General features: G+C 37.5%; 1 protein-coding gene across 2 annotated transcripts in view; it reads right to left on the reverse strand.

The window, feature by feature from the left end:
• The window catches only part of PTPRK (protein tyrosine phosphatase receptor type K), a 414,542-nt gene that overhangs the window by 3,207 nt on the left and 393,084 nt on the right, over nucleotides 1–18,251 (reverse strand). Inside the window, exons 22-29 of one of the 2 annotated variants that reach the window (XM_083379926.1) lie at nucleotides 16,665–16,819; nucleotides 13,842–13,977; nucleotides 9,713–9,862; nucleotides 9,086–9,259; nucleotides 7,197–7,328; nucleotides 3,887–4,012; nucleotides 2,599–2,762; nucleotides 1,014–1,149 (exon numbers count right to left, since the gene is read on the reverse strand). In XM_083379926.1, the coding sequence (XP_083236052.1) occupies nucleotides 1,014–1,149; nucleotides 2,599–2,762; nucleotides 3,887–4,012; nucleotides 7,197–7,328; nucleotides 9,086–9,259; nucleotides 9,713–9,862; nucleotides 13,842–13,977; nucleotides 16,665–16,819 (1,173 nt within the window). Of the gene's footprint in view, nucleotides 1–1,013; nucleotides 1,150–2,598; nucleotides 2,763–3,886; nucleotides 4,013–7,196; nucleotides 7,329–9,085; nucleotides 9,260–9,712; nucleotides 9,863–13,841; nucleotides 13,978–16,649; nucleotides 16,820–18,251 lie in introns of both variants that reach the window. The other variant, XM_083379925.1, reaches the window with a different exon arrangement.

An 18,251-nucleotide genomic window follows, 5' to 3' on the forward strand; every position in this document is an offset into this window, starting at 1 on the left:
AAAAAAAAATGCCTTCAATAGTCAAAGGCCATAGAATCATAGGTTTCAAATTAGTACTGGCAATAAGCACATCTTACTTCATTCTGATGCACTGCAGAAAAGCTTAATTTCTACATTTTAAGTGTCTGCAGTTTTAAAATGTGCAAGTATGAATATTATATGGATCTTTTTCTTCCTTTTTTGGTAATTAACCATTTTCTCATCTTTTGTAATATTTCCTTTGACTAAATCACCATAATATATCTAGGTTTTTTATATTTTTTGTATAACCATCATCTCTTTCACTCACTCTCATTTCCTCTATTAAATATAATTTTAAAAAACGGCAAGAGCCCATGAAACAGTACAGGAAATCATTTGAAGTTTTAAAAGAATTTTGGATGATGCCTTCCATCAGACTGGAAATTCTCTATGTAACTTTTTTTTTGGCAGAGATAGGTAAATGGTGGGTTGCCTGGATAGCAAACTATTTTAATTCTACAGAAATGTCTGAAATTTTCTTGACAAAAATTAGCATTTCAGGTTGATTTCTGGTTTAAATCATCTATAACTACATACGCTGTTAAAAAGAAACAATTTGATGCCTTTTCCCCAAAAGGTCATCCACTACTTTACAAGCTACAATTCTCCAATGACTCCTCTTAGCATTGAGATGATAGCACCCCAAACTACCTGAAACTGTGTCTTATGAGTCAAATTGGGACAGGAAGTTAAAGAGAGAGAAAGATGTTTCCAGTGATTATTTTGAAACCACAATCTTTCAGATTTATCAAAGACCTAGATCTTTCAGTGGTGACTAAAGACTTTGAACTTCAGCATGCATTCGGTGCATGGGAATATTTATAGACCTATAGTTCAGTATTAATACATTCTAGATGTATTCTAATTATTTTGATATGTTGATAATTAATTGATCATATTCTGTATTCCTAGAGTCTTGGAAAAATGATTTTATTTAGACTTACATGATTTTCATGCTTTTGTTTATTTGATTACTACAGAACATAACTTACCGGTGTTTCTACCATGTTAGGCTTACTGTTCCGTAAAGTTTTTACTGCGTGGAAAACATCAATGACATTTTGCCTTTTGACCATTTCCACTACAATGCCTATGGCACAAAACATCCCGCTTCGTCCACCGCCGTTCCTAAATATGAAAAGAATGGTTAACAAAAAATAGTTCCTTTATAAAGAAGGCTGAATCAGTTTGGAATTGAGCAACTGTGCCTGTTCTTGTTATTGGTTAGCATGTTCCCAAGATACTTAAGCATCTCCTATTTGTAGTTCTTAGTCTTATCCTTCATCAATCTCTGCTCATTCTGAATTTTAGCTTTCCTATCATTAGTTCTACACATATAGATTATTATTATGTGTTTTCCTTAGTGACCTGACCTTCTGTCCACTTCCGTTATCTCCCCTTTCCATTTTTAGATTTTCACTCAACTTTTCTGGCTTCTTCTGACTTCTTCTTTTCCATCTCTGCCCCACCCCAATTGCTTGTAATGGTGCTTTAAGTATATCTTTTGTGGGGTTCATCTTTGGCTTCACTTCCTCTCATCATGATTTTCTAGTAGCAATTGCTTTGAGGTTATTCAGATTCACCATATTGGGGTCTAACATATGTGTTTGATTGCATTAAGCTTCCGTATTCCTGAATGTAAAGAATTTCATCTGTACACGTTGTTTTTCCTCAATTGTCCCACCACTTTTGTTTTCCCCGTTGATTAAGATTAAGTCAAGCAGAGCGGATCGCTCATGTCTTGTTAAACCCAATGAAGGACTGTCAGAGAGACAGATCAATTATTTTCTTGAAAGGACCATGTTTGCAAGAGTTTATCTTCCAACAGATGTGAAATAATTAAAGTGTCCCATCACTACTCCTTCATGTCTTTTTGAAAGACATGTAATTAGCTTTTGGTTATCTCCTATTATGGTTTTATATCATCCTTATTTTTTTCCTTGATAACCTGTTACCTAATAACACCCTTCTTTTATTTGGGCTCAGTTTCTGTTTCTTCACCTTAATAAGAGTGTGACTTTATTTAGGTCATAACTGAACAGCAACATGTTGAAAATGAGTAGTGGGGGGCGGAAGAGAGAGGGAGAGGAAGAAGGAGGGAGAGGGAGAGGAAGAGAGAAAGAAGAAATTTACTTAAATATTGATGATTTCAGTCTCTAAAATCAATATATTTTTAGCCCTAACAAAATTGTCTGGCATGGGGCACTATTAGAGAGAGGAACGTAAATTTGGTCAATGTCCAATGGTTTTAGGAAAGATTTTGTTTGGAAAGTAGTTCTAAATGCTTGAGGTGGCAGGTATACAATGTGGCCTGAAATATACCTCATTTTCCCATTACGTTTATTAATCTAGATAACCCTGCTCAAGTGTCCAATATCATCAAATAAGATATGCTACCATAAAATGAGAAAGGCACACACTGTTCTTGGGAAGTAGAAATATTCCTCTTTAACTAGAGAAATAGGAGTACACACTATTGTTCTGTTAATGAGACATACCTAGAACATTCACCTACATGAAATTCCATTCAACAGTATGAGGATAATAAATAGGATTAAAATATTAAATTACACTTACAGACAATGAATTATGGTTCTCCCTTCCCCTTCTTCACATTCTTCTTGCCACTTTTCCACTTGAAGAATTAAGTTTAAGAATGACCTCTTGGAACCTGGCACATCCCTATGAGGTGCCCAACTCAGGTACTGGAATTGCTGAACCATCAGGTAACCTTCTTGAGGCTAATGAAAAAAACAACAACACAATTTCATACCTACTGCAGACAATACCATGAAGTTACAAAAGAATGAATGCTATATTAAGGCCAATTAAAAGTTAATGGCAGACTAGTTTTCCAGTTCATCAGGCAGGATAGCAGAAAGCATGGTGACAATTTTTTACTCTGCACAGTTACAAAAGTATGAAGATGGAGAAGAGTTGGTTTGCAATGTAGGTTAACTTATAACTCAGCTTGCACTAGTGCCACAGGGAAAAAAATATTCTTCAAAATATTGTTTATTTATCACATTTGTATAGCCAGCCATCTCACATAATAAACCCAGGATAAAAATTTGCAATTATTTAGTCAAATTTCTATAAACAGTCTGGTCCAAAGGGCTTTATTGTGGTGGTGGTGGTGGTGGGAATACCCATTTTTATTAGAGAAAATGTAGCTCAATTACCAATGCCACAAATTAATTTTAGGTGCTGCTTTAGATGCAAAGCAAGGTATTCAAAGTTTTACATCTTTTCAAAAACCCCGTGAGAGATTAGGCTGGCACATAGTAAAATGTTGTAGCTTTTTAATGCAAAAGTAATCTGATCCTCTGCAATTCTAATTATTACAGGATTTTTACTGCAAACTCCTGTACCTTCTGAGGAAAGCGTGAGAAAGTTTCTGGGAACAGATGAGGGGATTTCCAGAGAAAGGGACAGCTGCTAGAATTAAATAAAATACAGTATTTATTTTCAGTTCCAGGTGTGTGGTATTTGGATCTGACATGGTATCATACTGTTGGAGCCATGACTTTTTTAAGGGTCATATTAGACCTTGAGTCTAAGGAAAATACCCACTTGAATTAAGGAGACTGTGCTGCTTACAATGCCTCCTGAACTCAAAATGAATAAGTTCCAGAGCCTTTGTGATTATGGAACAAGCCAGGGAAAAGATAATTTTCTTGAAATGGCTAACAGGTCCAGCAAGGATAATGTAGCTGAAAGAACTTGAATTGTAGGAGTTGAGGGCCATATGTTTTAAAGTTACCAAAGTTGAGAGACCCTACCACACAGTAAGCCCTTTAATTTTTGTAAAAATGTTTTGCTGAATATGGAAGTCTATTACAATAGCTCAGTAAACGTGCCTTACCCTTGTTAAATTGCATATCCTGAAAATTCTATTGATTACGTCACACTCCATGGAGCAGGACATGCACTCAACCTGTATAGGACCATATCTCAGCATTCCTTCTTCTGGCCAATATTGCGGGCAACCCTGTGTGACATTAAGTAAATGTATGTATAAACTTAAGCAGCTTTAGACATTGTGCTAAATCACCATAAATTACAGCGTCTTTTAATTAAGATACCAGAATCATGATAGCTTAATCCTTATGCAAATACAGCAACAGAAGATGGGGGGGGGGAAGGAGGAATCACATTGTTCCACTTTTGCATGGTAAAGCAGTTTTAATTACCCAACTCTTCTATTAATTGCAACTGCTGATGGAACTCACAGTTCTCATGCTTAATTAAACTGGCTCACATCTGGAAGGAGGACAACAGATTCATTATATGAAACCTCATCTTCTTAGCAGTCTCTTTTACATTAAATGTTTTATTTTACAGTATAGAATATCTATTAGTCAGCAGGGGTGTGCCTTGATAATAATATACCTGGTCCAATCTGATAGCTTGACAAGCAGCCCAATTTACATTGTACTAATATGGAGATTTTCCAGTTGAATTGGAGACCCAAATAGCAAATCTTAGTTCAGTTGGCTAAGATTCAAAAATCATAGCTTTTTGCTTTTTATTTGTTAAAGGTAAAGGTAAAGGTTCCCCCGCACATGTGTGCTAGTCGTTTCCGACTCTAGGGGCCGGTGCTCATCTCCGTTTCAAAGCCGAAGAGCCAGCCCTTGTCCAAGGACGTCTCCATGGTCATGTGGCCGGCATGACTAGACGCCAAAGGCGCACGGAATGCTGTTACCTTCCCACCGTAGTGGTCCCTATTTTTCTACTTGCCTTTTTACGTGCTTTTGAACTGCTAGGTTGGCAGAAGCTGGGACGAGTAACAGGTGCTCACTCTGTTACGCGGCACTCGGGATTTGACCCGCCAAACTGCCGACCATCTGGTCGACAAGCTCAGCGTCCTAACCCACTGAGCCACGGTGTCATTTGTTACCTTGCTGTATTTCAGATTAATTCACGAATGGATATTTGTGCAAGAACAGTATCTGAATCTTCCAAAATAAGAAACATTTTAGGTATCACCTAAAGCAGGCATGTCAAACTCACAACATCACGTGATGTTGCATGACGTACCATGACTTTTTTCCCATTGCCAGCAATGGGGTGGGCATGGTTTCAGTGTGACGCATCCGGCCCGTATGCCAGCAGTTTGACATGCCTGTCCTAAAGCTTTTGGGGGTGGGGCACTGTTTTGAAAACGATACACAATGGAGATGGCCCTAGTTTAGAAACCTGAAACATTGAAAAAATAATAGTAAAGCTTTTTGTATAAGGGAGTACTGAGATGTGGACATGGTGATATACTTTTCTCTCTACTTCCTTCTTTCCTTTCCTCTCTACATCCATTTATTTATTTTAAATGCTCAATACTAATACTATTTACATATCCCTAGGCAAGAAATCTATAAATATCACAAGAATAACTGCAAGGTGTAGAATGTGGATAAATTTTAAAGAGTTTAGCATACAAAACCACGCACCCTCTGGTCCGCAGAAAAACCTCTCTCCACGGAACTGGTCCCTGGTGCTCAAAAGGTTGGGGACCTCTGCTTTACAGCCCTCTCCAAGGGGTTTACAGAGTCAGCATATTGCCCCCAACAATCTGGGTCCTCATTTTACCAACCTCAGAAGGATGGAAGGCTGAGTCAAACCTTGAGCCAGTGAGAATTGAATCGAGTCAGCAAAATCAGCCTGCAGTACTACATTCTAACCACTGCACCACCACGGGTCCTATGCTCAACTGAGGCTAAAGACAGAAAATCCAGTAAACAGGATAGATGATGGATGTGGTGGAACAAAAAAAACAAACAAAAAAACCCCCTATACTTGAGACAAAACAATTGAATGACCAGTGCTTTCTGACACAGCACCAACTACTATACCAAGGTACCAAAATCTTTACCAGAAAATCAAACTTGTTCCCAGGAAAAAGTATCAATAAATAATATTGAATTATCAAATGGCAGAACAAAGGTTTGATACATTGTTCAGCATTGCCTCATGAAAATTTATGACTGAAGTCTTAGCAAAATCATTTAATGTGAGTAAACATTAGCAAAGTAAAACCTTAATTTAACAAATGTCCGTTTAGCAGATTGTGGATAGTGGGGATCAGATTTCTGTTGAGACATCTCCCTGAAATAGCAGATTAGTTTGTTATATCCAAAGTAGTTTTAATGAAGCAGTTAACTTTACATTATGGCAAATTAGTCCATTAATTAATGTCATTTGCCTAGTATATTTGCATTATACAAATAACACAAACAGTTGCAAATGAAATAATTTGTGACTCAAGAATAATGGACGCCCTTCCCCCTCATGGGCTGTTAAATCTAAATTTTAGTGTACCCTTCTTCTTCACCACTCCTAAATATAGTAGTGTTTCTTACCTCACAAGCTCATGGAGAATATATATCAATATCTGTGGACATGCTTTACATTTGCTTATTAATTTGAAATAATACTGAAAACTTCAGAAAGGCTCATGTACAGATCATGGTCTAGATTTGATGCTCTCCTGACTCCGTCTGAAGTTGAACTTAATATACATTCCTACTGGCTAGTTAGTTACATTATGATTATATTTTAAAAGCATGTTACTGGATTTAGGATCTAAAAGTATGTCCATATATGTAAAAGTTGTTACTTCCAAATTGCTGTAGGTATCCAAGCATTTTCAGAAATGCTTCAGAAATGTTCCTTTCATATTTATCTATATATCTACATCTATAGATATCAAAATGTGAGAGACACTTTTGTCCAGTGGTTAAGGCACCAGACTAGAAATTAAAAGATTGTGAGTTCGATTTTTGCCTAAAGCTGACCGAGGGAGAATGACTCTACCTCAGCCCATAATGCCAGGCTCAGGTGACAAGTTTGTTGGTCAATTCCTGTCACAACCAGTGGAATTGATAAAAACAAAAGCAGACTCTGCACCTGAAGCAAAATGCTAGGAAGAAAAATAAATATTTATCTAAATCTATATAAGGAAGGCACATGAGTCTATATATGTTATGTATGTGTGTGTCTATATGTACAATATATCTATATCTATGTGGAAACCAACTGTAGCTCAGATCTCTATGCAAGGTACTGTATACAGAACATAATGCCATTTCAAACCAAACACGAGCAAAATATTCTACTGAAAGAAAAGAATGATCCTTTTGAGGAGAATTGCACAAACTCTGTCAGCATCAAGATCTTACTTGTGCTAAATCAACTTCATTTAACATCACGAGAGAGGTACAGCCATAATCGTAGACTAATCTCCAGAAATCTTTCACAGTGTTCGGCAGAGGATGCTGCGTGACAATGAATGCAGCAGGTTGTCTGTAGCTCTGTATTTAAAAATAGATAAATACAAATAAAATAGAAATGCAGGCAGAAATTTCTCCCTCATCAAATAAATATATAAATCTTACACAACCACTACATCATTCTCCAGAATAATAACAAAACAAATGACAAAATATCCATTCCTTTCATTCTGAGGAGGATAGGATGGATTCAGGAAATAAAAAAAAGTTAAATCATGGCCAGAGCTGAGGAACTTTCTAAAGGTTTTGTTTTCACTCTAGTTTACTTGTATTGGAAGAAAAAAAGCATGATAGATTTACTTATCCTCATGATAGATCTTAAGGCAGCAAACCTTGGCCATGAACAGCTACCAGTTTGTTTTTTTAAGAATTATGCTGGGTGTCAAGAGATGGATTAATGGGTTAGTCCAGACATGTCAAACACAAGGCCCGGGGGCCGGATCCGGCCCGCAAAGTGGTTTCATGCGGCCTGCGAAGCCATCCTGAAAACAGTGAGGGAACGGCCCCCATTGCCTTGGCCCTGGCCCAGAGACCCTTAGATCTGTCCCACTCCTGCCCAGGCCCCCATAGGCACCCTTGATGCGAATGATGTAGAGCTGGCCATGCCCACCCAGTAGGCCATACGCACTCTAGCCACGCCCACCCAGTAGGCCACGCCCACCCTGGCCATACCCACCCGGCCCCCTGAGGGCAACCGCAATGCTGATGCAGTCCTCAATGAAATTGAGTTTGACACCCCTGTCCCTTTGAGCTAACTGAGCACCGCATTATGGGGATGGTTGGTGTATATGAGAAACAATGAACGTGACATGTACTCCTATTACCTCCTGCATCCTATCTTTGTATGCAGAAGCAGAATTAGACTTAATTATTTAGGAGAAGGAAGTAAGAGGAGTAAAAGAAAGTTTTTAAAAAATCACAATACAGTAGCTTCTTAGAGAGAAATGCTGCCTGATACTTTTGCCTATCTACTGGTTGGTGTAAAGGATTAAATTATTTGACCCAATTTCTCCTATCATACCTCTTGGAAGGAAATGTTAAAAGATAATAGGATGTTCTTCCTAGGATAAATTGCTTGATGCTACATTGCCCAGAGGGAAATGGTACAAAAGAATGAGACATGCCTAACTTAGGCTTTCTCTCTAGAAGCCACTATGGGCCCAGTTTTCCATGCTGTACTGCCCAGAAAAGTTAAAGAAATATGAGCTTCCACTTTTTCTTGCTTCTGATTTTTTTTTTGAAAAGCTCAGAAGGGGTTGCAAGCGGCAAGATGAAAGATCTCTTCTTTCTGTTTTTTTTTTGGAATTTTCTAACTTCTTCTGAAGGGAAAGGACAATTGTTCAGAAGGGCCTTTCAAGGCTAGGATCATTTGGGATGCCTTGTTATTTTTGTTGTTTTAAATTTTAGTAATAACTGTATAAATATTAATGAATTATAATGTGGTAAATAACCCTTTTGGGTTTTAGGTGTATATAACCATGAGTACTTTGGAAGGTGGCAAGTGGTTGTTTCCTCAAAATACAAAGGTACTTACTGGCTGCATTAAAATATATATTTATAAATATATTTTAGGGTCTTCTAATGTTTCCCTTCAGCAATTTCCAACTCTAAAAAACTACAGGAAATTTATAATATTCATAAAGTCAGAAAAACCAGTATTTTTAGGTTCTTGATTAAAAAAAATGCAGCACATCAGAATAAGTGTGAATTATTTTTTTTTCAAGTACCAACAATTCTATTGCATATTTCGCATCTAGTCAAGTAAAATAGTCACTTACATCCATAAGGGCAGCATTGATGTAATTGCTGCTCTCACCGTCAATAGTAATTAAGAAAGGCAGACATCTGTCAGGTGGCAGCATATCCATAAAGCGGTTTTTGTCATGATTTCTTGGCAAGCATGCGATGCTGCAGTCTTCGGCTTGTAGCCGAGGAGTCACAGAATTCAGGGTCTACAAGGCAAAAGAAATATTTATTATTATATTTATTGACATTGTGTACCTAACTCAAAGAGATTTGGGCATAAAGGATACAGGCAAGGTGACAACACTGAAAGCCACAAAGAAAGTAAAAGCACATTTATTTCTGTTTATTCAGGAGTATGGAGGGAGAATCTGCATATATGGAATTGGAAATCATCCTGTAAAATTCATACCCTGTACTTTACGCTTATCTAAAATAAAAAAAATGCTCCTGGTAGGCCAAAAATCATCCACATACAAATGAACTGGCAGCCTACAATGAATACAATCACACAGTGATATTCCCCATATCCAAACATGAAATAACACAATGAAAGAAAAGGACAAATACATTAGGAATCTGACACAGGAGGTACAACACATTCTGTATTTTAGGAAGCAAAGAAACTGTATTTCTAAAATGACATCAACCAATGAATGTACCTGGAATTCATCTTTAAGATGTGAAGAGTTTGTCTGAGAATCTATTCGAATCATGTCAAAATATGCAGCTTTAAATTCACAAACTGGAATGGCAGTTTCTCCACATAAGCAGGCTTCCAAGATGGCATCATGAATAAAGATATACTGTTCCTGCCAGAGAAGGAACAGAAGTAGTTTGGGAATCCTACAGTAGGACAGATCCAACCTCTTCCTCGGCATAGGAATACAAATTACAGAATCCTCAGCACCTGGTTGGTGTGTAGCAGCAATTGAAAGCAGCAATTCTAATAAAAGAAAGTCTTTCACCACTTCTCCAGCTAACTCTGTTGAGCTAATTTTATTGGTTAGGATGTGTCTTTTTTTTAACTTTTCACAGGATTTTAATTACTGAGTCCTGCAATGGTAATAATAATAATAATAATAATAATAATAATAATAATAATAATAATAATAATAATAATAATAATAATAATAATAAAATAAATAAAGTTGGAAGGGACCTTGGAGGTCATCTAGTCCAACCCCCTGCTCAGGCAGGAAACCCTATACCATTTCGGACAAATGGCTGTCCAGTCTCTTCTTAAAAACTTCCAGTGTTGGAGCATTCGCAGCTTCTGGAGGCAGGTTGTTCCTGCTGGTTAATTGTTCTAACTGTCAGGAGGTTTCTCCTTAGTTCTAGGTTGCTTCTCTCCTTGACTAGTTTCCATCCGTTGCTTCTTGTCCTGCCTTTGGGTGCTTTGGAGAATAGTTTTTAAAGGAACTAGTTTTAAATGGTTTTTAAAGGAATAAAATCTCCCCTTTGGATACTTTCCCATTAACACACTTATTCAAGAAAGCTTAAAAAGACAATGTTCATCTCACTTACACAAGCTGAGATACAGTACTGTATATTTTTCCATCAATATACATTTTAAAGAGTGGCAAATTTTAATCCCAACAATACTTAATGGCAAAGGTAAAGAAATAATGTTGGGGAATGATTAGGTTTTTGCTCGCATTTATGAAAAATACAGCATATTGCCAACACTTTTGGTGGTATGCTATATTTGTATAAAGTTGTATGCTTGAAAGTACAGGTAGTCCTCACTTACAACCATTTGTTTAGTGACTGTTCGAAGTTACAACGGCAGTGAAAAATGTAACTTATGGCCGTTTTTTTACACTTAGACCTTTGCAGCATTCAAATGCTTGGCAACTGGCATGTATTTATGACTGTTGCATTGTCCTGTGATTACACAATTACCATTTATAACCTTCCCAGCCAGCTTCCGACAAGTGAAGTCAATGGGGGAAAGCCGGTTTCACTTAAAAACCCCCCCACATAATTTAATTTACTAAACAACTGCAGTGATTCACTTAACAACTGTGGCAAAAGGTAACAAAATGGGGCACAACTCACTTAGCAACTGTCTTGCTTTGCAGCAGAAATTTTGGACCTCCATTGTGATTGTAAGTCGAGGATTACCTGTATATATTTTTTATTTTATTTTATAAATGAAAATGTCATGTCATGATCCGAGATGGCAGAGAGTGTTAGAAATAGAAAAATTCAGAAACAAAATTCCCCAATTAAGGTTTTTTTTTCTAGAATTTGCACACGCAACAAATGCTGAAGTTGCTTCCAGGCAAGTCCTCATGATGCAAGCCATGCAAAGTGTCCCTTTTTGTTGACATTCCATTGACTAGAAAGAAATTCTGTTCTTTTCCCCACATCTAAAAAATCTGGAGAAAAATGAGAGCGCAGGGCAGGCACAAGAAAGAATTGGTCAAGAAGCTTACCAAAGGGCTGAAAAAGTCTATTCCTGACAGGTCCTGATTAAAAGATGTCTAATATTGTGATATATTCCTCATGTTTGCGCTTCCCTCCTAAGTTATATCATACAATTAGCTTGATATGTTTAGGTGTTAATGTATAATAATTCCAGTGCCTTTTCTATTTTAATTTTAAGGTCTATAGCCGTAGTGGCGGACCTAAGGCACGTGTGCCACAGGTGGCACGCAGAGCCCTCTCTGTGGGCACGCATGCCCTCGCCTCAGTCCTAGGCCTTCAGCTGAGTTTTATAAAACCTTTTTGCTTTAGGCCTCCGCTGCCATGTGCAAAAAAAAAAAGTTCACTCAATCAATCAATTTCAACTTCTCGCAGAAAAAGATCTCACAAAGTTGGAATTGATTGAACTTTTTAGTCCTACCCAGTCTGCCGTTACCACCACAGCTACGCCCACCCAATGGGCCATGCCCACCCAATGGGCCATGCCCACCCAATGGGCCATGCCCACCAGGCACTCAACGATACATACATCAGCTTTGGTTTGCAGTTTGGGCACTCAGTCTCTAAAAGGTTCGCCATCAGTGGTCTATAGGATAGGATCCCAGACATTTTGGTTAACAATATCAGAAAAGCCCCACTGGATCAGGTTCTAGACCTGCCCAGTCCAATATTCTGAACATAAAGTGGCCAACAGGAACATCTTGGGCTAGAACAGGGGTCTTCAAACTTGGCTCTTTTATGACTTGTGCACACTGGCTGAGGAATTCTGGGAGTTGAAGTCCACAAGTCATAAAAGGGCCACGTTTGAAGACCCCTGGGCTAGAACATCCTTCCAAAGTTGCTTCTTAGCAACCAATATTTATGATGTACTACCTATGGTAATGATCAGGCATCAATATTAATGGCTATTGATAGCCTGATTTTCCACGAATCTGCCCAGTTGCCTTTGAGTACCATCCAAATTGGCTGCTATTTTCACAACCACTGTTATAAACCACAGTTCTTAGTTTATGGATATCTAGTGTGAAAAATTATTTCTTTCTCTTAGTCCTGAATCTTTCTGTGTATAGTTTCAATGGATGACCTTGAGTTTTAACAGTGAGAGAATAACAACTGCCTATCCATATCATCTTCTGCCAACCTAGCAGTTCGAAAGCACGTAAAAATGCAAGTAGAAAAATAGGGACCACTACGGTGGGAAGGTAACAGCGTTCCATGCGCCTTTGGCATCTAGTCATGCTGGCCACATGACCACGGAGACGTCCTCGGACAAGCGCTGGCTCTTCGGCTTTGAAACGGAGATGAGCACCGGCCCCTAGAGTCGGAAACGGCTAGCACAAATGTGCGGGGGAACCTTTACCTTTTATCCATATCATGTGCAATTTTATCTCCCTTTTTATAGGCTCCTTTGTTCTATGCTGTAGAGCTCCAATTGCTAATCTTGCCTTGTAATGGAGCTACCCTCCCCATCTCGTTATTTTGCACATTTTTTTTTATTTTTGAAAAATATTTTCTAACTGGCGGTACTATTTTGTACAAAAACCATATGCATTGTTGGGAAATCAGGATAAAGTGCGAAAGAGATTTTCCAAATAAAAGAAAAAAAAAGTAAAATGAAGTTGTGTTTGTAGTGCTAGCAGTTTATTTTGTTTGTGTTGTATGTAATTTTCAGTTCAGTTCAGTGCTGAGTTTGCTTTTGCAATATTTTCAACATCATTCGGACTGGTGCCAAGATAACCTCTTACTCACATTATATGGCATCTAAAAATAATTACTGTTTTGCAGTGTTAGCCTAAGACAGGGGTCGGCAACCTCGGCTCTTTTATGACTCGTGGACTTCAACTCCCAGAATTCCTGAGCCAGCATAGCTGGCTCAGGAATTCTGGGAGTTGAAGTCCACGAGTCATAAAAGAGCCGAGGTTGCCGACCCCTGGCCTAAGACATACAGTATAACCTATTGCCTAAAAATACTGAGAAACACATGGAGAAGGAAAAGTACCATAAAAACTGGTAAAAAGTTAACTACAATTTGATATGCAACAACTATTTCTCTCCTCACAGTTTCTGGGCACATATACAACACATAGATGATTCTTGATACAATGTTTTAAGGAAAGAAACTTTGGAATATACGAAGAGGATGGGACGGTTGGAAAGGGTATAAACGAATGTCGGTTTTATCTCCTTTTCTACCTCCACAAAATGATCTGTCTTGCTCTCTCTCTCCATATTCCTTATTTAGCTGGTCTCGAACCGGTTGCACATTCGGCTTAGTAAGTTGCCAGATCCAGAATATTGTTTTAAGGCAAATGACTAAAATGCACATAAGAATTGGACCACTGATTCATAACAGCACAATACCTCTGTCTGTACCATATTGATGCGGCGTGAACGTAAGGCTTTGACACAGTTGTAGATGTCTACAACACCTTCTCTTTCTGCCATATCTAACATGATGTCAATTACAATATAGCATCCAGTTCGCCCAGCTCCAGCACTAGAATAAATCAGAAAACACACACACACACTCATATATAAATGACAAGCATCCCAAATAAATCAGAAATCTAACATCTAATTTTATATTTTAAAATTAAAGTAAAAACATAATTGGATAGACATTTTCAGTGTTCTTGCTGAACATACTTTGTAATTACCTTGCAAAGCAGAAAAAAAATCTTCATCTTAGAATTGTTTAAGTGACACATATTAATATTATTACTTATACAGTTTTCCTGCACTGTTCTCGTTTCTCTGTTAAACTGTCACAAACATTTTGAGCGGAAATCTTTTCAGTAAGTTTTCAACAAGGATAACTTATTCATAAAATAGTCACTAAGTTGATTCTGAGAGTAGTAATTAAAAAGGCTGATTTTTGTTTTGCTTTGTTTGTTCATTTATTTATAGCATGCATTTCATTATGGGACCAATTCTATTTTTTAAAAAAACCCTCTTTAAAGTTCTAGCCTTTCAAAAAAGATTGCATCTGATCACACTTTTGTTTTCCAACAGACACTCCCATGTAAAATTATGGCATATCTTTAGCTAAATTCATAAATCATACAGCTGAAAGGTACCATTTAGCTCACTGTCTAAATTCCTGGTTCCATGTCCTAATCCAAATTAAGATATCCTGTTTCAGCATTGCCAGTATAAGGAAGCAAAATATCCTTCTGGGGAAATGGTCTGTCCTGACCATTAGGAATGTTTTTCTAACATCAGTTACTATATTCCATGACTTCCTATTTAGAACAAAAAATAAGTACAGTATTTAATGTTCTATGCGACATCCTTTCAGGTATTTGAAGGGATCTGGGATGGTTCTCTTAGTTTTTCCTCTTCAAAGCCCGACGTTTCCAGATATTCTCTCTTGATAGGACTTAGTTTCTAGATCCTGTGAATGTTGGTTTTCATTCAGTAAAAAGTAAGCAATTTGATATTAGATCAGGCCATTAGTGAAACAAGAAACAGATGGAAATGTTATCTCCTACTCAAAACACTTTTGCTTCTTCTAGGCAAAAGAAATCTGAAAACAGGTTGATATAAACAAAACTTGCATTTGATATTCAGCAGTCCCGGGAATTATTTCATAACGGCTTCATGTTTTTGTTATAGCCAAGCTACTCTCAGACATGATGTTCTGGGAAATAAATTTACACAGGGTTTTGCCTTGTTAATCAAGAAAATGCAGACAGTCCCCAGATTGTCCTTATTGCCCCATTCTGAACCATTATTTTTTCATCTGAATCCTCCTTCTCAGTCTAGGTGTCTATTTGACTTGTTTTTTTCCTAAATAAGAGTTTGATTAACTAATGTTGATTCTGTTTTTTCCAACCAATTTCTTTAAAATTTTAAGATTTTTTTTAATTTTCTTTACTTATCCCATTAAATTTTGATAAGCATCCTTCCACCTCTATGTCATTATAGAAAGTGTCAATATATACATGTCCAGAATGGAAGTGTGTAGTATCTCATTTGATATTTCCTTCTAGGTTAATGAGGAACATTCTTTGAACATGGTTTTAAGCCAGGTTAACACTTAACACTTATATCCAGGTTCATACTTAACTAGCTTGCTAACCAAAATATGAAGATTATGTATTACAGTAAAAACACCTACTAAATAAGTTACCCTAGTATATAAGATCACACTGGCAAAAATGGTTTGTTAATTTCTATGTTCTTAAAAAATCAAGGCATGCGATACTACAAAGGTCTTGCAATAAGGTTAAAATAAGTGGAGGAAATAATAAAAAATATTACTGTTTATTATCACCTGAGGATGAATATGTTAATACTTCTCAGAAGCATGTTGTAGGTCTTTCAGTGTAGGATAAAAAGTAGTGATGAGGGAATATGCTTAATTTCTTTTACATATTTAGCTGCCAGTTTAGATTCACTAATAAGTTAGATATTCCTTCTTTTGAACTATTCTACTACTTATTATACAAGGGAAGCGGTGGCTCAGTGGGTTAGGACACTGAGCTTGTAGATCAGAAGGTCGGCAGTTTGGCGGGTCGAATCCTGAGTGCCACGTAACAGAGTGAGCGCCTGTTACTTGTCCCAGCTTCTGCCAACCTAGCCGTTCGAAAGCACATAAAAATGCAAGTAGAAAAATAGGGACCACTACGGTGGGAAGGTAACAGTGTTCCATGCGCCTTTGGCATCTAATCATGCCAGCCACATGACCACGGAGACATCCTCGGACAAGTGCTGGCTCTTCGGCTTTGAAACGGAGATGAGCACTGGCCCCTAGAGTTGGAAATGACTAGCACGCATGTGCAGGGGAACCTTTACCTTTACTACTTATTATAAGAAGTGATACTGTTGTTTATATATAGACTATTTTATGTGGTTTATATAAACAAATGATTATTGCCAATCTCAAGTTCATAATAATGTAATTTACTATATATGGAGACTTTCTAGGTTGGGACACTGATCTAAATCAATCTTATGCCTTAGTAGCATTTAAAACAGGCCAGATAACTTTAGAACACAAACTGAATAACAGATTCTTGGAAGTTGGATCATCGAGTTATCTGTCAAAAGAATCAGTTGGAAATAATAACCCAAGCCATCTGATCAATCCACCCCATATTACACCACAAAACGTCACAAAACTTGACAGATCATGCACACATTGAGAATGATAGAAAATGCATCTACCTCTTTTCTACACACCTGCAATGCACAACAATAGGCCCGGCACTTGGGGGGTTAGATTGTTTTACACGGCGTATAAATGAAAGAAGGCCTGTTGCATTGTAAGGTACTCCATGATCAGGCCATCCAGTGAAATGGAACTGTTTAACTTCACGTATTTCATTGTAACCTCTCTGTCAAAATGAAAAAATAATAAAAACAGTATTTTTCTTTTTTCTCATGAGTTACGTTTAGTTAGTTTTTGGTTAATTTTCTAAAAGATCATTTTTGCTTTAAATTGGTTAAAATTTATACAGGACTAAAAATGCAAACTTTAGTTGATTTTAATCAGTTTCTTTCCAAAGCAAACCAATAAAAATGTGAATATAACACCCATTACTAATCACACCTTAATCATTGCATATCTACATACTGCATAGTACACCAGGCCAATTGTGTATTACCATGAAATTACAACAATATATGCAAAGTTCTTTCTTTTCTAGAAAGAAAAGTTCAGTCTTTAAAGAAATAGCCTGGAAGTCTTTCATATTAAATTAAGATAGTGCTCCAATGATTGGTCTGTATTAGAAACGTAGTGACATTAATGTGAAAGTAGCTCTTATGATCCATAGAAACAGAATGATAACTAAGTTTAGATATACCCTTTTGTTTAAGTAAAGTATAACAATGACATGTGAGTAAGATATCTTAAATGGAGAAAAACATACTGAGGATTGGAAACCGGAATCAAAAATATAATGGGGTCTAGTTCCAAGTATCATAAGACTTGCTACGATTCTTGCTGTTCCTTGCTATTTGAGTGTGCTTGCAAAAAACTTGTGTACTCCTGTTTTACTGTTATAAAGAAACCAGAAACATCTGTGAAGGAAACCACTAGTGACAAGATCAGAATTAAAGCATTCCTTTACACCCTAGCAGAGTTTAAACCAGACTTCCACAAGGAGCAAGGATGAGAAATAAGGGAATCTTATGTCAGTCCTAACATAGCTGGAGGACATCAAGTTGGTGAAGGCTAACTTAAACATCTGGAACTCCCCAATTTCAAAGAACAAAGAGCTTGTGGTTAGGGAATGGAAGTTACCAAATTCTTCTTGCTTCCTTTTAAGTCTGAACGAGGCATATATAAAGTGCCTTAATTCTATAAATAAGACTACAAGACTATAAACGTAGGAACAAAATTCATCTGACTATAATGCAACTCTTTTTTTTGTACTAAAATCAGTGCTTTTTTCCTAAAAAAAAAAAGGTGCCGGAACTCAGAGGTGCTGTCACTGTAAGTGATGCCGGTGTCTTGCTACAGAGTCGCTGCCCATCCTTTACACCCCCGCCCCTGTGGCTTGGAGCCACATGCCACAGGGATTCCCCTCCCCAAAGCTGCCGTGGGGATTCCCCTCCCCGCAGTTGCCACACTGCGGCCCATGCTTTGCCCCCACCCGGAGCTGCTCCAAACCCAGACCCAGAGCTGTGTTCCTCGTGGCAGTGGTCTCCGGCGCCAAACAGCCTCTTTCCAACCACATCCAGAAAAATTTGTAACAAACATTGGAATTCTCAAGGCCATGTTTGGTATTTTCCAGCAATCTGTTACTGGAAGGAAAAAGCAAT

The sequence above is a fragment of the Vipera ursinii genome (genome assembly GCF_947247035.1).
Source record: "Vipera ursinii genome assembly, chromosome: 1".
In the NCBI taxonomy this organism is placed as follows: Eukaryota; Metazoa; Chordata; class Lepidosauria; order Squamata; family Viperidae; genus Vipera; species Vipera ursinii.